The 22,330-nt window shown below is 41.9% G+C and overlaps 1 protein-coding gene across 5 annotated transcripts in view; it reads right to left on the bottom strand.

Moving 5' to 3' along the window:
• Positions 1-3,111: 3,111 nt before the first annotated feature.
• SESTD1 (SEC14 and spectrin domain containing 1) overlaps positions 3,112-22,330 on the bottom strand; it is a 119,251-nt gene continuing 100,032 nt past the window's right edge. For all 5 annotated transcript variants that reach the window (XM_054044504.1, XM_054044505.1, XM_054044506.1 and 2 more), the window contains 7 exons: positions 21,788-21,902; positions 18,724-18,883; positions 16,076-16,157; positions 15,431-15,553; positions 14,502-14,693; positions 12,689-12,810; positions 3,112-3,860 (listed from right to left, as the gene is read on the bottom strand). In XM_054044504.1, coding sequence (XP_053900479.1) covers positions 3,731-3,860; positions 12,689-12,810; positions 14,502-14,693; positions 15,431-15,553; positions 16,076-16,157; positions 18,724-18,883; positions 21,788-21,902 — 924 coding nt within the window. In that variant the 3' untranslated portion in view covers positions 3,112-3,730. The remainder of the gene's footprint in view (positions 3,861-12,688; positions 12,811-14,501; positions 14,694-15,430; positions 15,554-16,075; positions 16,158-18,723; positions 18,884-21,787; positions 21,903-22,330) is intronic.

The following is a 22,330-nucleotide window of genomic DNA, read 5'->3' as shown; positions in this document are numbered from 1 at the left end:
TCACCTTTCTATTTGTGTATTTTTTGTTCTAGGATTTGCCTCTTTTACAAGGGACAAGTGTCTTCCCAGAGACATCATAAACCAGTTAAATGATTGGAGGGATTTATTTTAACTCTGGGAGACTTGATAGTCTAAAAAAAAAAAAAAAAAAAAAAAAAAGGTTACTCACTCTTGCTAGCCCTGGAGTTCACATCTGCTGGCTGTTGTAGCTATTGTTTGCATGGATTGGGACCTTCTCTGCTCCCCTCTGGCTTGTTCCTTTGAATGAGCGTAAGGGGATCTAACTACTTTGTTAACCTTTTCTTATTGTGGCTGAAAACCTTCCAGTAACAGACAAGCTACAACACAGATGGTTTAAACAGTTGTATCCTTCAGCATCCCCATGTATAAGGTCCTATCCCCTTGGGTAGTGCTAAGGGCTATACATTTGTAGAGTCCAGAAGCACAATATCACCAGAAATAGATACAATTAATACCAAGCCATCATGAAAATGTTCCCAATTAGCTAAATTCAATACAGCTTTAAAGAAATTATATCAAAATTAAACCTTTAGTTGTAACAGTTGAGCTCAAGAGCATTGGTAGGAAGGAAGGATTTGTAGACTCAACTGGCACTTATGCAACTGGAACTGAGAAACTATAGCCATTTCTTCTTACAAAAGATACAGGGCCAGATTCCTACCTTTCCCCATTCTAGATGTTTCCATTTATAGAGGGATTTCCCTCTGTGACACAGAGCTAGCATAGCACAAGGGCCATGTCAAGGACTGGACCAAAGGAAAGGGGTGTGGTCAGAGTGCCAATGTGCTTGGGCAATCCTTGGCTTGCGGCCTGTTGCAGCAGGGCACAACTTAATCTTCATTCCTGTAGCCATGACATTAGTCTCCATAGCTGTCACCAAAAGCTACATGTGCAGAGGCTACAGGGCAGGGAACACTTCTTAATTATGTATGTAACTGTCACATAAACAGCATTGCTGTCAGGCTGGATGCACCACAGGGTTTTTAAGACTGCTCTGTATTAGAGTATGTTATTGAGCCATCAAGTAGAACAAAAATATGCAAATAGCCTTAGTTTATAACGAGCAAGTGTATTGTTTTGAACACTAGCATTCTCCCAGGATTTTATGCTGCAGCCCCTTATTTATTGTCTTCAACAAATAAGACTTATAAACAATTTTTGTGAAAGTGGAGACTTTGTGCTTATTAATGGCTTGATTTAATTTCATGTTTGCATCTTGTGTTAAATACCATTCATTCTGTTTGCTCTTCCCAAGTAAAGTTCTCTCATCCCCAAAATTAACCAGAACATAACCACCACATTCTCATTGCTTAGAATCAAACAATTCAACCTGACTTAAAATTGCTTATTGTAATATTAAATAAACCTTTAAAATGAGCATTTATACTGTAAAGTACTGTAATCCTTATTTTAAAACAACATTACGTAAATATACTGTAAAAACAAGTTAGATGCAGTAGTACATTATATATTAGTGCACTGTAAAAGAATCTGTATTTCTTGCCAAAGTACTTTGAGACATGATTTGCCATTTGCTGTAATGAGAAATCACTATTTATTTATTCACAATTTGAACTAGATGTAAACAGCTCACTTTGAATACAGTAATTTTAAAAAGCCCCAATTTTTAGATAACTTCTTCATGAAGTGAAGGTAATTATTTGACAAAGTTTAAAGTGACAAATAATTAGTAAACAGGTTACATTGAGGATCCGTTTCTTTTAAAGAATATAAAGGTGGTTTTTAAAAAAAAGCTTTTAAAAGAAATATATATAAATTATTTAGAAACCCCTCAAAATTTGAAATTTAAATTGGTTTCCTTCATGACAAGTTGCTCTTTATCATTAACTCACATTTGATATAGAGCGAAATAAAGTTTAGAGAATTACAAGGAAAAAGTGAACCATCTCCTCAAAAGCAGACAAGATAGATTTAGTTTGAAGCTTCTAGCCAGGACCATTAGTAATCATGGACTTTAGTCTAGAAGGAAGGCAGAGAGCTGAGTAGGCTTTTTTTTTTTAAAGTGATGATGAACTTAAACAACTATTGTGTGAATATACTTAACTTTCAAGGAACTTTTTAAGTTATGGAAGTTTTATGGAACACCGCCCTTCTCCCACCTCCAGGGAAACTAATTGTGTAGCCAATCCAAACATTAAAATGATAAATTTATTTGGAGAAAAAAACGTAAGAGACAGCCTAATGCTCCCCTCTCTGCAGACCCACACTTTGAAATCAGGTACATCAAAGAAATCCAAAAAAGTACAGCAGTGCTATGAGTCAAGAAAGTGGGAGAGATGACACAGGACACTTAAAAGTGCAAGCTGACTTTTTGACATGCTGTTTTCAAAAGGGATCAGATGGGAGAAAGGATACATGCTCTGGAAATGTGAGACTTTACTTTCCTGTATGTACATGAATGGTATGTATCTGGATTAGTTTTTGCAGGGTGAAAGGCTAGCCAAATTATGCATAGAGTTTATTTTTTTTAATCCGATTTCCTATTCTTAATAAATCTTGTTTTATTACAATCCCTGTGGTTTTAGACTGTTTGGGAATTTCATATCGACCACGTGTAATTAAATGAAAATCTTCAATCGCTCAGAAGCAATAGTGAAGGTGTCTAGAGTCCACACTGCTCAACATCCTCAATTCAAAGGGCATAGACCATCCTCTCCCATTATAGGTGTCAAGAGATCTTAAATGAAACAAAGAAAACACCCACCAACCATGAATAACAACAAGAGTTTATATGGACGTCCTTGTTAATGTTTTGTCCTCTGTCTTGTGCACATAACAGTTTGCTATTGTGCACTGCTGATTTTTCCTGGTTTAAAAAATTTTTTTAAAAAAATCAGTCATTGAGGGCCAGATTGTAATACCCTCCTAGCTCGCTCCAGGAGTAGTTCCACTGATGTCAGTGGAGCTACTCCTAAAGAAAGACACTACTCAGTGAGTAAGGGTACCATAATGTGATCCTTAAGAAGAATGATATGGACTTTGTAAAAATGTGGTTTTACCAACTTTGAGTATGTAACAAACAGAGTATTCGCATTTGGGAAGATAAATCATAACAATGAATTTGTATCAGATTTTTAAAAGATGGTTTTTATTAAGCACAATCAGCTTTTAATACATATCAATACAAATAGGAAAACATCTGTTTAATGAATCGGATATATCAAAGATTTGATGGGCAGGCTGCATATTGGCACAACAGAAACGGTCATTTTTAAAGTATTACAAATTAAAATTATAGGGTCACCACTGTCCACACAAACAGGTAGCTTACCTACAGCCTAAAAATACTACATCACTGGGGGGGGGGGGAGGGGGGGAGGATAAAGAGAGCTACTGTTTCATATGTGGAATTTCTACATTCTGATTAGCACCATTCAAAGCTTATGTCAGCTGTTTAACTAAGAAGCAACTGACAGGTCAGGGTAAAGCTTTACAGCAATTTTTCAGTGCAAGGTTTACAGTTCTTTTTGATAAGATACTTGGAATCTATGGTTTCATAGCATGTTAAATAATTATGGCTTGGCAGATGTACAGTGTTACGATGTTGAGGAGCAATGTTTACTTTGAAAAAGATGAGACTTTTATAATGGCTATGAAATGCATTATGTCAAATGCTGTAATATTCAGACAACATGCTGGGTTACAAACTGAAGTCTTCTTATGAGCTGGTAGATAAGGGTCCAGTCTATTAGCTCTCTGGGGTAGTGGCTTCTGGTTGTCTCAGCTGCTGCTTTTTCAGGCTAAGTAGTTTCATCTTCTCTCTAATGTGTTCTGCTGTAGAAGCCATGTCACTTGGGCTCCCAAAGTACTGCTCAGTACTAAAAAACAAACACACACACACAAAGAAAGGTAAAACAACACTAGAATTCTCATGCAAATACAAATAAACTCCTGAAAACTTCAAGCAGCATAGAAATATAGGTTCTTTTCTGCTTGTAATTTTAAATGCCAACTTCAGTGGGCTTAAGAGCAGACCCTAAATTGTAATTTTGCTATGACTGATCAGAAAATAAACTCAGGACAGAATGAATATGGAGACTGAACTATGCTCTCATTCACCAAAGCAGTCCCTTCAGAACAGCTATGAAGCATGTTAGCAGGTCAACGTAAGTTTGCTTTGCCACTCCCTGTGCTACATTTGTTCTGTTCTGTAGCTCAGGATGCCCAATCTGGCACTTCTGAGTACCAGATTCATTTTTTAAAAATGTATAATTGTTATTGGCTTTTTTACTTTAATGTCCAAATAGTCAGCAAGGCAAACGTTTCTTTAATAAATATTACATCACAGTAACAAGGTTATTTGTACTGCAGTAACACCCAAAATATGCTCTACAAATTCATAATACATCAACAACTTACACAAATACATGACATATCTCCTTATAGCTACAAGAAAAAAAAACCTGTCCATTTAATTAATTTAGATTATGCTAAAAGAATATGAAGTTTTTCTTATATAAATACTACTTTAGTCATTGTCTAAATAATGTGGGTTTGATTTCATCATATAGCAACAGACACAAGTGATCAATGACATTGCAGCACCATTACTGGTTGTCCTGGGAATGCTGTTACCTTCCCTAACATGAAAGCTGAGCACTTGTAGGAAAAAATAGACAGTACTTACAAACTAGGAAATAGAGGAGAGGTTAGAGTGAAATTGGTTAAAGAAAGGGATGGCACACTCAATCATATAGGGACACTGTCAACTTGAAATCTAATGAAATTTAAAAAATGAGTTAAAAGTGGTTTCAGGTAGTACACTTGCCCCGAGTCCACCTGTCAATTCTTGTGGTTTTTCAACCACAGTTCCTTGCTCTCTTTAAAAAAAATTTTTTTTCTCCCCTCTTGCCATGGAAAAGACCTATAGAAGAAATACTTTACTGACAACTATACCAGGAAGAGTGAAGTTGACTATACCAAAAATGTCAAATGCACAAAGTAAACTGAAAAAATTGAGAAAAATATTTGTTCCTCTCATCTCTTTCAACCTCAGCAATCAGTGGTGTTGCAGGTAAGGAGAGAAGATAAAAACTGTTCAGACAGAAGTATGTTTTTTAAGTTGACAAATGTCCCTTACAGTAATTTATCCAGAAAAGTGCAAAGCACAACAAAAAAACTGACTGTCCTTAAAAAGAGGTGACATTTCAGAGAAGGGACTATTACAAAAAATACTAACACCACTATAACCACACAAAAGTACATGTGAGGCATTAGAGATGGACCCAGTTTATCAGAAATACACCATTTGATGTAAGAAAGATATCCCATTCCCGGAAATGGACAAAGTCTCATTAACAAGATACAAACTACACAGCAATTGCTCTAACCAAAGGGTAAGATTGCTTCTCAGGAACAGAAATTAGAGCAGTTCTTCATAAAGCATGCTTGTCTACTCTATAATGTATATATGGAAGAGCACACAGCAGTTGTGCACACCCATTCTAGGTAAGCACTGGATTTGGCCCAAGAGGTAGTATTTCTTCTAGTGAAATGGGTCTTAACCCAATGAGCATTATAAGAATAACTGATACTAGCCAGGATTAAATTTAGAAAAAGTATAGATAAATATTCCCACAAATAAAACACTCAGACTGGCTTTGCCAGTATTTGTAAACATTCAGAGGAATAAGTTTCTATTTGTAAGAATGATGGCAGGCAGCAAAAGCATCAATTAATTTATGAATAAATATTTGCATTGGAAATGCTCCTTCCATCATTCTAATAGCTAAGTGTAAGGAGACAGAAGGTGTGAGCAACATTTTAAAATACAACAAGCAGCAGTGGTGAACTGCCCCACCTCCACCACATGAAATGAAGGAATAGTACCTCAGCCTGCCAGTATTTCAGAGCCTGGGATAAGCTTCGTCTTTGGGCTGGTTGCAATAAGGAGGAGGAAATGACTGCCTGGGTCCTTCACCCATTTTTTAAGGTGGCCCCAAAGGTTGAAACTTTACACATAACCATAACCATCAAGGGCCCAGAGGTCTTAGGGAAAAGACTTTGTGAATGACTGAGGGGAGGTTTCCAGTACTTTATTTTGCGTATGTTTATTTGTTTTGATTTCTGGTTACAATCATCCCTGGAGGAAAACCCTGACTGACCAGCAACTGGGTCTTGTTTCAGATAACTCGTTTTCAGTTTTCAGTATGTGAAATGGACATCTCAATGACAAAGAAATTAAAATATGTTTAAAAAATAATTAATTGGTGAATTTTAAGTGTTCATGAAAGATAGACAGTGAGCTCAGGCCTTACATAAGCAAGAACCAAGCATGCTTTTCTGTATTTCTATTGCAGCAGTGTCTAATTGGAGCTGCACCTGAAGACAATTTGAAAACTTCTGTTAGTGCAGAATGTGGCTACCTGCTTACTCAGCAGCACTTCTCAGAGGGAGAACATCTCACTCAAGCTCCCAAGCCTGTAGTTCAAAGTATGAGTGCCTTGTATGCAATCCTAGTCACTATGGATGGAGTGAGTGCATGGAAATAAAGAATACAGTTGAAAGCAATGGGCAGACTATTTCTATTGCTGATTTTTTCCCATTGGCTAGCTATGGAGTGGAACTGCCCTCTTTTCTACTCCTTAGAAAAAAATCCTGATAGCAATTCATTACACTGGTGTTTAAGCACATAAGAACGGCCATCTTGGGTCAGACCAGTCCATCTAGCCAGTATCCTGTCTTCTGACAGTGGCTGGTGCCAGATACTTCAGAGGGAATGAACAAACCAGGGCAATTTTGAGTGATCCGTCAGCTGCCATCCAGTCTCAGCTTTTGGCAGTTGGAAGTTTAGGGATACCCAGAACATGGCATTGTGTCCCTGACCATCTTGGCTAATAGCCATTGATGGACCTATCCTCCAAGAACATTCTTTTTTGAACCCAGTTATACTTTTGGTGGTCACAAACATCATCCCATGGCAATGAATTTCATAGGTTGACTGTGCATTGTGTGAAGGAGTACTTCCTTTTGTTTGTTTTAAACCTCCTGCTTATTAATTTAATTGGGTGATGGCCTCGGAGGGCTACCGGTGTGCCTAACCAAGATGGGGCCCAGGGACGACCCTGGACTCGTGACTTTCGAGCAGTTTGCAACCGCTCATTGCACATTGGGCCACTATCTTAGCCCCTCACTTAACGGGCCCAGTGCAATCTGCATATCGCAACCTCGATCCACAAGAGGCGCTGGACTACTCTAAGGTCAAGACAGCCATCTGGGACCAAACGGGCATCAACCCTGAGACTAACCGCCAGCGACTCCGCTGAGAGCGGTACGCACCAGGGGCCCGACCACGAGCTGTGACACAGCAAATCCATGACCTCTGTTGGAGGTGGCCAGAACCAGAACACCGCACGAGCATTCAAGTAGCAGAGACCGCGGCCCTAGAGCAATTACAGACCCTTCCTACCGGGGGGAAGGAGTGGGTGCAGTGGCACTGCCCAAAGACCCTCGCCAAAGCGACCTCCATAATGGAGGATTACCTGGCAGCGGAGGGAGAGGGGAAGACCGGCTCCAAATTGGGAAACTCGGGTGAACAGAACCCAACCCCAGCACAGGGGTGCGCTCCTGTTTGTATGCCCAGTCATCGGGGACCCCACCAACCTGCAGTGCCAGGGACCCAACCAGGGCCAACCTCGTGCGGAGCCAAGAGGACCCATCAGGAAGGCAAGCACCCCCCAGAACACCCCACCCAGAGAAGGAAAGTGGGACCGGTGTTACGAGTGCAGACAGATAGGGCATTTCCAGAGGGAATGCCCATACATGGATTGCAATTACAGGCAGGTTTGGGCCGCTGGTCTACGTGCCCAGAAGTGGGAGCCTGGTAAGATCGTCGTACCAGTGAGAGTGGACAGGACATCTACCATGGCCTTGGTGGACTCAGGATGTAGCCAGACGGTTATCTGGGCGGGGCTGGTAGAGCCCACCGGCCCCACCGGGGCCCCCATACACCTGCAGTGTACCCCACCATCTGAGTGCAGTTCGAGGCTGCTCAACAAGGAGGGTGCTGTCTAGTTGGGGTGGCCCTGAAGTTAGCTTACCCAGTGATTTCTGGGACACGATTGGCCGGGCTTCACTGACCTCCTGAGAGAATGGGGTACCCGGCCCATGAGGAAAGGGGGGGCATGGTCCGAAAGTCCTGGATTACTAGGCCAACCAGTGTCAGACGACCCCCTGTAGGGGCCCTCGGAGAATCCTGAGATAGCTGAAGGAGGCCGAGCCCCTACCGCAGCCCCGACAAGAGAGGGCCAGGAATGGCTGGATGTCAATGCTGATTTTCTCGAACAACAAATGGGGGACACCTCCCTCAGCCAGGCCTGGGAGCAGGCAATGGGCTCCCTGGGGGAGGAAGACCCACCCCGACAGCAGCAGCAAGGCGCCCGCTTTGAGATCCATAACGACCTATCCTATCAGGTGGTCCAGGAACCACAAGCGAAAGATCACGTGCACCAACTATTGGTCCTGTGGCGGTTCCAGCGGAACTTACTCCACTTGGCTCACTCAGTACTTTGGGCCAGACATCTGAGGAGGGAGAAAACGCTGCAACGGGTGGCCCAGAGGTTCTTCTGGCCAGGCATCCATCAAGAGGTGCGGGATTACTGCGCCTCTTGTCCCGAGTGCCAGAAGGCCAGCCCAAAAGGGGTACCGAAAGCCCCTCTTTTGCCCTTGCCGGTGATTGAAATACCCTTTAAGCGGATTGGCCTCGACTTGGTGGGGCCCTTGGAAAAGAGCAGTTCGGGCAACAAGTACATCCTGGTCGCCCTCGAGTATGCAACACGGTACCCAGAGGCGGTAATGTTGGGGACCGCCATGGCCCTCGTCATTGCCAATGAGTTCCTGCACATTTTTGCCCGTGTCGGTCTGCCACGGGAGATACTGATGGAACAAGGGACTAACATGACTTCTAGGTTGATGGCAGGACCTGTCTGGTTTTAAGATTAAGCTAGATAAGTTCATGGAGGGGATGGTTTAATGGGAACATGATTTTAGTCAAAGGAACAGCGTGCCATCGCTGGTAAATAGTATAATGGCCAAAGAGGGTCTGGCTGGAGAATCTTGCCCACATGCTCGGGGTTCTACTGATCGCCATATTTGGGGTCGGGAAGGAATTTTCCTCCAGGGTAGATTGGCAGAGGCCCTGGAGGTTTTTCGCCTTCCTCCGCAGCATGGGGCGGGGATCGCTAGCTGGAGGATTCTCTGCTAATTGAAGTCCCCAAATCCTGTGGTTTAGAGACTTCAACAGCAGAGTCAAGGGAAAGGGTTGGGATGGCTTTGTGGCCTGCATCATCTGGGAGGTCAGACTAGATGATCATAATGGTCCCTTCTGACCTTAAAGTCTATGAGTCTATGAATATTTATGTTCAGTCTATCACCCTCAGACGGACGGGTTGGTAGAGAGATTTAATGGCACCCTGAAAACCATGCTGAGAAAGTTTGTGGAAGATGACCCTCGGCGCTGGGATAAGCTGCTCCCAGCACTCCTCTTCGCCGTGCGAGAGGTGCCACAGGCTTCCACGGGATTCTCCCCCTTCGAAGTCCTCTATGGGAGGAAACCCCGGGGGATCCTAGATCTTCTGAAAGAAACGTGGTCAGAACAGGAGACCCGGGGTCAGAGGATCCATTCAATATATCCTTCACCTATGGGAGCAGCTCTGAGAGTTGGGAGCCTTAGCACAAGAGAACCTGGTGAAGGCCCAACGTAGTCAAGAGGCTCGGTACAATAAAGGGGCAAAGATGAGAAGTTTTGAGCTTGGGGACCACGTCCTCTTGCTGCTACCTTCCTCCGAATCTAAGCTGTTAGCAAAATGGCAGGGCCCCTTCGAGGTGACCAGGTGAATAGGGCCTGTCGACTATGAAGTTCAGATGTCGGGGCGAAGGAAGGCCACTCAGGTCTACCATGTGAACCTCCTCAAGGCCTGGAGAGACCGGGAAGGCCGGATGATCGCCCCGTACCCTCCAGAACCCGAGTTGGGGCCATTGGCCGGCAAACTGGTGGAACCAGAGACAGCAGCCATAGGCCAGGAGCTCGACCCAGTACAGCAGGAACAGGTACGATAGCTGAGATAAGCCTTCCCCACTGTCTTATCAGCTCATCCAGGGAAGATCTCGTTGACCAGCCATCATATCGCCACCATCCCCGGCCACAAAGTGAGGGAGAACCACTGCCCGCTCCCCAGGAAGATGTGGGAGATGGTGCTGAAAGAGCTTGAAATGATGTTGGCCTGGGGGTGGTCGAAGAGTCAAGAAGCGAATGGCAGAGCCCAGTAGTACTGGATGGAACAGTCAGGTTCTGTATTGATTTCTGTAAGGTGAGTGTGGTCTCTTGTTTTGATGCCTATCCCATGCCCTGGGTGGATGAGCTGCTGAAACGACTAGGTAACGCAGAATTCATCTCCACCCTAGACCTGACCAAGGGATACTGGCAGATCCCTTTGACACCTGCCTCCAGAGTAAAGACGGCTTTTCCAACACCATTTGGCCTCTACCAATTTACAATGCCACCTTTTGGGTTACATGGGGCTGTGGCTACCTTCCTGCAGCTCACAAATCAAGTGCTAAGCCCCCAGAGTTCGTACGCCACAGCATACATCGATGACATCGTAGTTTACAGTGCCAACTGGGAGGAACATCTCCAGCACCTCACCAATATGCTACGAGCTCTGGGCAAGGCAGGCCTTACTGCAAACCCAGCCAAATGTCAGTTGGGCCAAAGAGAAGTGACATACCTGGGCTATACGGTGGGCCAAGGGAAACTCCGCCCTTTGGTAGATAAGGTGAAGCCTTGAGGAGCTATCCTACACCCACGACAAAAAGGCAAGTATGGCAGTTCTTAGAACTGGCTGGATACTACCGACGATTTGCCATGCTAGCCACCCCCCTGACAGACCTGACAAGAAGCTCCTACCCATGGAAGGTCCAGTGGTTGGAAGACTGTGAAAAAGCTTTCTGTGCCCTGCGGGAACAGTTGACCCGGGAGCCAATACTGATACAGCCCGACTTCACAAAGTCCTTTATCCTCCAGACTGACACCTCAGAGGTAGGACCGGGAGCCATGCTATCGTAAGAGGTGCGGGGCAAAGAGCACCCTGTCTTGTACCTAAGCCGCAAGCTGTTCCCCCGAGAAACCCAGTATTCCACTATAGAGCGGGAGGTCTTTGCGGTTAAATGGGCAGTCGAGGCACTGAGGTACTACCTATTAGGGAACCCCTTCTCCTTGGTGACTGATCATGCACCCCTCAGATGGATTAATAACATGAAGGAAATGAATACACGAATCATGCAGTGGTACCTGTCCTTTCAACCCTACTCCTTCCACGTGTTACACTGGCCGGGGAAGGCCCATGGGAATGCAGACTTCTTTTCCCGAGTTGGGGGAGGGGGGGAGGAAACGGTTAAGGGTCAGCCGGCCCTGGTGGCTGTTTTAAGGGGGAAGGTGTGTGACGGGGCAGAAGGGCCCCGCACTGGTACCGCAGGGGTTAATCCTTCCTTCCTAGCAGAGGAAGCCACGCCCCGGAAGCTCTGCTGGGCATGCTCCAACTGGAGAACAGGTATAAAAGCCTGCAGAGCTGCTCAGTCTGGGCTGACCACTGGAGGGGAAGGAGGCTCCTGAGGAGGGACAGCCTGCGTGTCAGATCCGGAGGCCAGCCAAGCCAGGACCTACCCTGATACCCAGATGGAGGATGTCGCATGAGGGGAACAGACTGGAAGACCACCCGAAGCGGAGAACCTGGCATCTCTGGTAGGAAATGACCCAGGGGAATTTTAGAGGCGAACGGCGTTAGAGCCGCACAGACACTCAGCGTGTTGCGGGCGGATCCCCGCCAAGTGGTGGTAAGGAGAGCTTGCCACTACCAGGACCCTGGGTCAGGACCTGGTGGAGCAGGTGGGCCTGGGTCCCCCTACCATCCCCCCACACCGCAGGAATCCTATGGACTTTGGCCGCTAGGCCGCACTACCCCGCTTGCGAGGGGGATTGTATAGACTCTGGCCATTAGGCCGCACTGCTGCAATGCTGGTAGTGGTTTATAGGGACCCTGGTCATTGAGCCGCACTGCCCTGATGTTTGGGGCGAGTTACATGGACTCTGGTCTCTAGGCCACACTAGCCCACTTGCAAGGGGCGACTCTGTGGAAGGAGGCCATTAGGCTGCAACCAGTCTCCCACAGAGAGATGGGCGCAGGAACTTGGGAGTGGCGAGGTTCTGACACCCCATCACACCCCTGCCACAAAGGGACAGTGCGGTGGCAGGCCCGCCACAGATATCTATTCATGATGACTCCAACATGTCTTTCTTGAGTAATAACAGCTAATTGAAACCCCATAATTTTTATCTATAGTTGCAATTACATTGCGTTATGTGCATTACTTCGCACTTTTACACTGAATTTCATCTGCCATTTTGTTGCCCAGTCACCCAGTTCATTGAGATTCCTTTGTAACACTTTGTAATCAGTTTTGGATACAACTGTTTTGAGTAATTTTGTATCATCTGCAAATTTTGCCACCTCACTGTACACCCTGCTTTTCAGATATTTTATAAATATGAACAATTTCAACACTAAATGTTCTAATCACCTCTGCATATCATACCACTGTCAAGCTGTAACAAAAGCATATTGAGAAAGTATTACAATAACATGTTCCATACCCATCAGGATAAACTACAGGCACTGTTAATCTGTCCAACAGTGATTTCCCAACTGCTTCAATTTCATCAAATTGCTCCATTTCATTAATGGCTTCCGGCTGCTCTGGAAATTCTTGCAAAATCTGTAACAAACAATATGAAAAAGTACAACAAAAGAGAGACTGGACAGTATCAGGCTTCTGCAGAGACATTAACCAGCATAGTTAATGCATCTTCATGTACACATTTATATAAAACCAATCTGTAACAATCAAAGTACACTCAGAAAATCTAAAACAAATGATTAACCCATGCTGACAAGATAGTGCAGCAGCCCAGACTATGTGCCAATACATTTTACATTACTGCTAAGTAGTTCCAAATACATAAATGAATAAATAAATAAAATAAAACCACAACTCACCACCAGGTATTCCAACAACTAATTCAAATGCATACAAAAATAACCCGTATCAGCCAACAAGCTAAGTAGCAATTTGAAATACAAGCACATGAATAATAAAAGAGCCACTCAAATTATTCCTGAGAACTCCAACCAGTTTTTCAGACACTACACACTAGTGCAAAGGTCAACAGGTGTGAAAGGGTTAAAACATAGGACCATACAAATTGCTACATTGGATCTGGACCTAGTGACAGTACTTCACTATATTTTCATCTAAAAATCCAAAGTCATCCTTTTCCTCTTCTGGTAAAGTTTGAGCAAAAGCGGTGCTTGTAAAAGGTCTGCCACCAGACTGGCAATGTTGAAGTGCTGATTTATCAATTGAATTGGTAAAGAGTATGGGCAGTAGCTGTGCAAGATTTTTCACAGCGTCGCACCAATATACCACAACATAGTTGCAGGAAGACTACCTACCTTTATGGGTGAGAAACTAATTCTCTCTGCATATCCATTCACTTCTTTCTACTTAGACTGCCTACAAATGTGTCAGTGAATTATTTCCAATTATGAAAGAGTTTTTGTTATATGGACAACTCTACATTAAAGAGCTGGACTGAGACAGTCACTTCATTTACCAACTCTTACCATTTATCATCAGATTTGAATAGCTTTCAGACACTGACCTAGATTTTCCCTGAATTGATAGCATAGCCACAAGAGTTGGTAGCCTATTATCAATCTCCTGAGCCTCCCAGTACCCTTAAATCCAAAATGATTTCTAACTAAGAAAAAAATTATTGGAAGTCAGGAATATATGGATTAACTCTACAACAAGACTATGCTTCAATACCAAGGGCAGTTTTTCCTCACATTATGATAGGCTACACGTGCTCTTCTCTGTGACCACAACTAATACCCCAAAGGGGACAGTAGTGGGACACTTACTTTTATGATAAAGACAATATCAACACAGAGTACTCCTAACAATAACCTCTCCCCCACCCCTCCAAAAAGACAGCATCAGAGCCAGGAAGTGACCAAGTTGTTCTGGCTCCTAGTCCAGTGCCTTAACCACAAAGACTGTCCTTTCTCTCTTAGGTATTACTGTTGATTATACAGCCCTCTTGGGTCAATATGTTCGAATTGTAAGTCATTTAAAGCTAAGTGACTATGATAATCAAATGGAAGAGACAATGATTTACATTAATGACAGTTTTATGGGATTTATTTTACATTTCAAAGAGCTGAACTATAAAATATATTTTTAATATAGAAAATGCTATTTAATTTAGTTTTAAAAATGTAGAAAGCAAAATAAGCAGAATTCAATTGTAGTTCAATAAATACACAACAGGATTTAATTTATATGTTTGTTTTTCATTTTACTGCAACTAAAATAGAACTAGTTTTTCTTCCTAAAAAACTCACCTTTTCAGCATTTGAATGAAATGCAATAGCCATTTCCAACCTGTGTACTCTCTCTTCAGAAGTTATTGTAAACTGTTTCCATACTCTGTTTAGTCTCGGAAGTGTGTCTCCTGAGGACCTAGAAGTGCATCGCAGAGACTGGCACAGTACAACTGTAGCCTGTAGTAACTGTCTCCCATAATCATAAGTACTCTGCAAAGAAAAAACAGAGTACATGTAAAATTCAGCTTCAGAATAGACAATGTGTAACGATACAGACAAACCTGCAAGAGATGAATTCTCTTAGATGTAATTCCACAAAGCATGCTTGCACTGATCTAGTCCAGTAAAATACATCATCTACAAATTATATGTGAATAATAATTAGTTCAGTAAGTAGATGGCTATATTTCTGTTATTTTTTCTTTTTTTAATGCCTATCAGGAGTCTCTGCATCAATGTGAGAGTTGCTTTTGAGATACAATGTAGTTCCTCGCTCTCCAGTTACCTATATCCTGGAAACAGACATGAAACCCACATCTCTTGCACTGTAATTCATAGCTGTACCAATATGCCAGATGGCTGGCCCATATTTTTGCTACATTAGTTGCAATCACTTCAGAATTCGTTAGGAAAACCATCTCAGACATCTCCCATTTTTATCAACATCAAACTTCTTTTATGCTCTGCATTTCCTGTGCCCATCCGAACCTACGAAGGTCATAAGACTGCCAGCACCAATATGGGTACTGCAGCTTTCAAATCTTTCGAAATCTAATCACTGATTTTGGTTATTAGTATTTCTCTACGCAAGCATGGATGCAAAGTATGAAAACAGTTAACAGTGGAAACACTACTACTGTCCCCCAAATTTATACCAAGTACAGCTAAAAGCTGCCTGTAGCTATGCAAAAAGTGAGTTTCTAGAATGAAGATAATCCACCACTCACCTGTGCAACATCAAAAAACTTTCGATGCTTTTCCAACAAAACTTTGGTTTCTTGAGAATCATCTCCCAATCTGATGTGGGTCTTAAGCAGAGCATCCAACAGTTCACTTAACCATTCTACCGCCTTAAAAAGAGAAGTAAATTAAAAGAATAGAAACTGGCTTTAAAGCGCATTAAAAAGAAAATCATCAAGTACAATGAGCCAAATTTAAATCTGAAATATCGCTTTGCATTTAAAAAATCAGAAAAGGTCTCAACTAAATCAGTATTCTGTATATAACCCCCACTTCTAATCTGTTATTTTTATTCATTGCTATAATCTTTTACTCTTTGTGAATACGCTGAAGTAATTAAAAACAAAGTAAGACTAAATTTAAAAGAATCAAAAGAGAAAAATATACTTTAAAATTGAAAAAAGTATTTGTCAGCATAATATTTGCAGAAGTGGTTTGATGGTTCCAGTATGGGTCCTGTATTAAAATGAATGATTTTATTATTACATTTAAAAAAAGAGAGAGAGTTGTAATTCATGCATTTTAAAGCACAATCCTGTTTATTCAATACACATTTAAGGAATATTTCACAGTTCAACCAACAAACATGTCTGAACATAGCAGACCTGTGAAGTTCGATAGCCAGCCCTTACCTGAGCAGCATCTTCTTCACATTTAAATAACTGTACCATCTGAAGCATCTTTAGCCGTCGCACATCTACCATGTCCTCACACCTGAGGAAATCCAAACATTTAGGAATAAATGAAATAACATCACAGAAAGAGTAACCATTCAGCACACTAAATATACTTTGGGAACGAGAGCTATGGTATCTCAATGTATGCATTTTTAAACCTACAGCATCAAGAAGTCAGTTTTCATGAAAAAGGTAATTACGCATTATTGTGCCACTAGCCTGGTCCACACATTACTGGATTTTGCAATGCATTCCCAAGAAACATGCAGTAAATGCAGCTGAGCACTAAAACACACTGATTTGTCAACAGCCATCACCTTCAAAACATCCTGATGAATAAAACTGGAGAATGTCTAAAATTCATCTGCATTTCCCCACTCCACCATTTTTTGCCAACTACTATTTAAAAGGTTACAAGATAAATTAATCATCATAAACAAGAACCATAAAGACTTTTAAGATTAGTCTGGATGATTTTCTTTGCTGTAACTCTTGTCGGAAACCATTCAAAATGTAATTTATATAAAATTAGTGCAGAAAGAGGATAGCTAAAACTAAACTCATGACATAATTAATTCATTTTATACAGTCATGATATGAAAATATTGGAAGCACTTTCCTGTCAACCTGCAGAGCTCAATATTATAATTCATTAATCTAAATAATGACTTCTCCCTCTGAATTTAAAAGATATTTAGTTGAATATAGAGGGATAATCAGAATCCTACATAGCTCAGTAACAAATTCAGATAGTTAATCCTGATAGCAACAGTTAGCTTTGTAAGTGACAGGATATGCACATGCGTGTTTTTCAAACAGGCTTTGTAATTTGTGTGAGCCCAGCAACATATTAAAATTTTGAACTTTGTTAAGTGTGCCTTGCAGTGCTGCAATGCTTACACTGAGTAGCAGCTATTGAAAGAGTGTGAGAAAACATGACTTTTAGATTCCAAGAATTTTAGTGATCTAGACCAAATGTCCCTAGAAATAAACATTCAAAAATGTATGAAACATTGGATAGGTTTAGTAGCCAATATTTTACAATTCTTATTGTATTACTCACACACGGTTTGGACCTACCAGGAATCTTAAAACTATTTACAATTAGCTACTGCAAACAAATCTTGCAATTCAAGTGGGAAAATAAATTAAAAACTAATGCCTTGTCTGATTTTACTTTGAACCTGATTTGTATTCAGGCTAACTAAAGGACTTTTAGTCATACAAATTCCTTTGTGCATATCCATCAGAGGGGAGAAAATTCACATTCAGCTCCTAACCATATTGTTCTCGCTCTGGAAAAAAAATGTCAATAATATTACAGATGAGGCATTCTTGTTATGGAAGCTGATGTACTTGAGCCAGAAAAATGTGCTTTCATAGTGAGATGAATATTTTCAAAGATTAGTCCTTGGGCATTTCCTTTTATCTAGTATAAGTTGTGCAAATTAGGTAGAATTCTAACTGTCCAAACTTCTTTTCTCTGTCTGGTAGAAACCACAATAGTAATGGTAAGGAAAAGTGTGGATTTTATTTAATTCTGATGATCCAAATTTCAATTATTTTAACAAAACCATGTGCCATATTAGTATACAAAGGATGTCATTTGTCAATATGAATTCAAAACAAACAAAAAGCCTCAGATTGCTTTGGCTAGAGCAGCTATAAGACACCTAGGACTTCTTGCTAAGATGAGAAAATGTTAAGGGGCTACATTTAAGTCACTTTCAAAATACATTTCTGTAAAAGGTAACAAAAAAATCTTGCACTTGAGAACAGCTGCTGTCCCTTCAACGGAGCTACAAAGCTGAATGGATTTATCAGGTGAAAGGTTTAGGACAGGTGGTCTTCAAACATTTTTTTATCATGGGGCTCACATCTTAACAGAGACGTTTTCTCATGGACCAACACCTCTTCATCTTACACACCTGCGATCACACAGACCACCTCCTCTCCAACTGAGGATCATGCAACATCCCTGTGGCAACTACAACTTGGTGGAAAAGAAATATTGGGGAAATAATTGTCTTTAACACAATAAGGCCCCAATTCAGGAAGATTTTTGAGTAATCTATGTTTGCTCACACCTAAGTACACCTCTACCTCGATATAACGCTGTCCTCGAGAGCCAAAAAAACTTACCGCATTATAGGTGAAACCGCATTATATTGAACTTGCTTTGATCCACTGGAGTGGGCAGCACCGCCCCCCGGGAGCACTGCTTTACCACGTTATATCCGAATTCGTGTTATATTGGGTCACATTATATCGAGGTATCGGTGTATAAGAACAGAAGGGAGCACATGGCCTTATTTACTACCCTCTCACCTCTCACCCACACCCACCATCTAGTCCTGAAATGTAGCCATCTGTGGGTTTAAGAGTGTGCCACAACAACAGTTCTAGGGGAAGAAGAAAATAAAACTTCTCTCGTTTAAATGGAATGCGAGATTTAAGTCACCCAGATTGCAACTGCATAAATTAGGATTTCACCATCATCCCGTGGCTGAGTCCCATATAAACGAGGGTCTGATTTAAAATAGCATCAGGTTTTTTTTGTTTTAAAGTGTAAAAATCATAACCACTAGAAGTGCTATTATTACCGTTGTTTTCTAAGCTGCATATCTTCCATCACTCCTTGGATGTGGTCCACATTTTCTTTGTTTTCTATGGTTACATCTTTTCCATAGGCCCAGGATGCCTGGTTAGATATCTGGTCAAGAAGACCTTGGCCTTTTTCACGCAAACCTTGCAGGCCTAAGTCTAAAACCAAAATAAATGAAAATATTTTGTTTGTTAAATCCGGTTAGTTTTCCCCATTCTTTGAACCCTCCCCAATTTTTCAACATCCTTCTTGAAGTGTGGACACCAGTACTGGAGTAGTAGCACGAGTGCCAATTATAGAGGTAATATAACCTTCATACTCCTACTCGATATTCCCCTCTTAATACATCCAAGGATCGCATTAGCCCTTTTGGCCACAGCATCACAATGGGAGCTCACGTTCAGCTGATTATCCACCATGATCCCCAAGTCTTTTTCAGCATCACTGATCCCAGGATGGAAACTGGCGTATTTGTATGTATGGCCGGCATTCTTTGTTCCTAGATGTACAACTTTACATTTTGGTTGTATTGAAACATATTGATCTGAGAGCATCAATTAGATGCAGCATTCTATAATATTTACAGAATGCTAGGGAAAATGGATTTGTTATTTTTTTACCTGCTGGACCATGAAATAAATAAATGCGTTTCAAGGAAATGTCTGAGATTTAATGGTCAGCTATAATTGTTTCAGCATATATATAGGTAATTAGTGCATACAATCTTAAGCATACATATTTATTTCTAAAAGGTCTATCATTATCAGAGACAGTGAATGTCTGTCATGCAAAGAACATGCAGGCTATGATTTTAAAATACATTTTACATGGTTGACAAACTTTTGGATACTGTAGTGTGAAGAATCCTTCAGTGCTTGCCCTTAAAGTCTGTTGTTAAATCTACAGCACAGCATATTTTTTGTGTGTCATTTTAATATAGTGTATGGTTTACACAATATAAATTACTGCACATGTGCAATAACTTTTCAAATTTAATTACTTCAGCTATTTCAGTTTTAATATATCTTTTCATTCCACAATCTCTCTTCCTACTTACTGCCCTTTCCCTTATAATAAAGCTAACATATGGCATTTAGAGTCTGTAAAAAAAATAATTACAAGTCTGATCATTGCAAGCATCCTAGCTAGGGCTGGATAGGCAGAACATAACTCCCTTCAGAATTTAGATAATTCATAAAGGATTCACTGTTTGGAAACAGGAGGTTCATCTTCCTCCAGGGAGATCAGGATAGAATTCTTGCAGTATATTTCTATGCTCCGACTAGGCTTGGGGCAAGAGAGGTGCAGTCCAAGATTCAAACTCTAGGTTTGTTGTTAAATGTAAATACAGTAACTTCTCACTTAAAGTCATCCCGGTTAACGTTGTTTCATTGTTATGTTGCTGATCAATTAGAGAACATGCTCGTTTAAAATTGTGCAATGCTCCCTTATAATGTTGTTTGGCAGCTGCCTGCTTTGTCCACTGCTTGCAGAAAGAGAAGCCCATTGGAACTAGCTGGTGGGGGCTTGGAACCAGGGTGGATCGGCAGCCCCCCCATCAGCTCCCCGCTTCTCTAAGTTAGGGTTACCATAATCCAGCAAGCAAAAAAGGGGACGGGAAGAGCCCCGCCCCTGTCCTGCCCTAGCCCCGCCCCATCCTGCCCTAGCCCCACCCCTGCCCCTCCCACTCCCCCCCCTTAGAACCCCCAACCCTCCACCCGCTCCTTGTCCCCTGACTGCCCCCTCCTGGGACCCCTGCCCCTAACTGCCACCCAGGACTCCACCCCCTCCCTAAGCCTCCCTGCCTCTTGTCCCCTGACTGCCCCCTCCTGAGACCCTCCCCCCATCCTAACTGGCCCCCTAGGACTCTACCCCCTACCTGTACCCTGACTGCCCAAAACCTTATCCACACCCCCAGAAAGCCCCCCCCGAACTCCCCCCCCCGTTTCTTGACTGCCCCCTCCAGAACCTCCCTGCCCCTTCTCCCACCCCCTGGCCCCCTTGTTGTTGGCCTTTCTTCACCTAATGTCTCGGTGAACTAGCTCAGGAACTGCCTGAGCTGCTGGGCAGCAGTGGGGGAGGAGTGTGTGGAGAGACAAGTAATGTCCCCCGCCCTGCTTACCCCATCTCCGTAGAGCGGGGTTGGGGTGGGGAACAGGGCTCAGGACAGAGGGAGCTTGCTAGCAGCAGTTGCTGTCTCAACTTGCTGATCTACTTAAAAAGGCAATGCACATCTCTCTCTCTCTCTCTCTCATACACACACACACACACACACACACACACACACACACACACACAGGGTGTGTTTCTGTCTGCCATGCTGTCTCCCCCTCTCCATTTGTGCTGCCTTGTAGAGCGTGAGGCTACATTAACAACAATGTGTTAACCCTTGAGGGTTCAGCCAATTGCTAGTTCATCATTTATCAGTAAGGCATTCTATGGGAAATATCCCACCCTCTTCTACCCTCTGACTTCACCATCTCAACCAAGCTTCACAATCATCAGTGCTGTGTACAGTATTAAATTGTTTAAAACTTATACTCTGTGTGTGTGTGTGTGTGTGTGTGTGTGTGTATATGTATATGTATAAAATATAGTCTTTTGTCTGGTGAAAAAAATTTCCCTGGAACCTAATCCCCGCCCCCACCATTTAAATTAATTCTTAAGGGGAAATTGGATTTGCTTAACATCGTTTCGCTTAAAAATTACATTTTTCAGGAACATAACTACAATGTTAAGCGAGGAGTTACTGTACTGTAACAATATATTTCATTTGTGTGCATATTACTTTTATCATTTGTCATATAAACTAGCCACAGAAAACGGCACAAACAAATATGGGATAAACATGCAGTTGAGAATGCAGGTTTTACAGCTAGGAGAGAGGTGATCTTACTATATATAAGAAAGGGGTGAAAGAGTGTAAAGGAAGAACTGAGCAAGGTGAAAATTAGTTTAATATATTAAATAAAAATGGAAAAAGTTGTCCTCAGCATTTGTCCCTTTCAAATACTTGATCCAGTATAATTTATATTTCTGTATTTCAGCAATTTTCTGCTTACCAACACTTTTCAGCTTCTCTTCAAGCAGTTTTAAAGTTTGCTGAATTGATGCTCCATCAGCTGGTGCTACATCTACACACAACATCCCTAATAAGCCATCTAACTGCTGAGACAACTGAAATAGAGAGGGATAAAGACAAACCTTATATCTGATATGTAACCATTCTTTGTAATGAAATCGTTACAGTTGCAATTAATACTTAAAAGACATATAAGCACTCTCAGTATTGCCAAGCCCAAGCGCTCCAGAATCATGAGTCAGGCTCCCCAAAATCATGAGAGTAGTTTAAAAATAATGAGATTAAAAAAAACAAATTTTGGGTTCTTTTTCTTTGCCTTCTGGTTCCTGAGCATTTAGGGTCACTTACATCAGGTTTTCAAGCTTTTCTCCACATCCATAAAGGCTAGAAACTTTTTTTTTAAATGAAAGCTGAAATTATCACCTAATACATGGTTACAGCAACTGGGCTTTAAAGAAAAAACACCATGTCCTGTGATAAAATCCACTTCAGACAAACGACAGCTTGAAAAATATCTTACAGA

The sequence above is a fragment of the Malaclemys terrapin genome, chromosome 11, assembly GCF_027887155.1.
Source record: "Malaclemys terrapin pileata isolate rMalTer1 chromosome 11, rMalTer1.hap1, whole genome shotgun sequence".
NCBI lineage: Eukaryota > Metazoa > Chordata > Testudines > Emydidae > Malaclemys > Malaclemys terrapin.
This window is presented reverse-complemented; position numbering and strand designations above follow the sequence as displayed.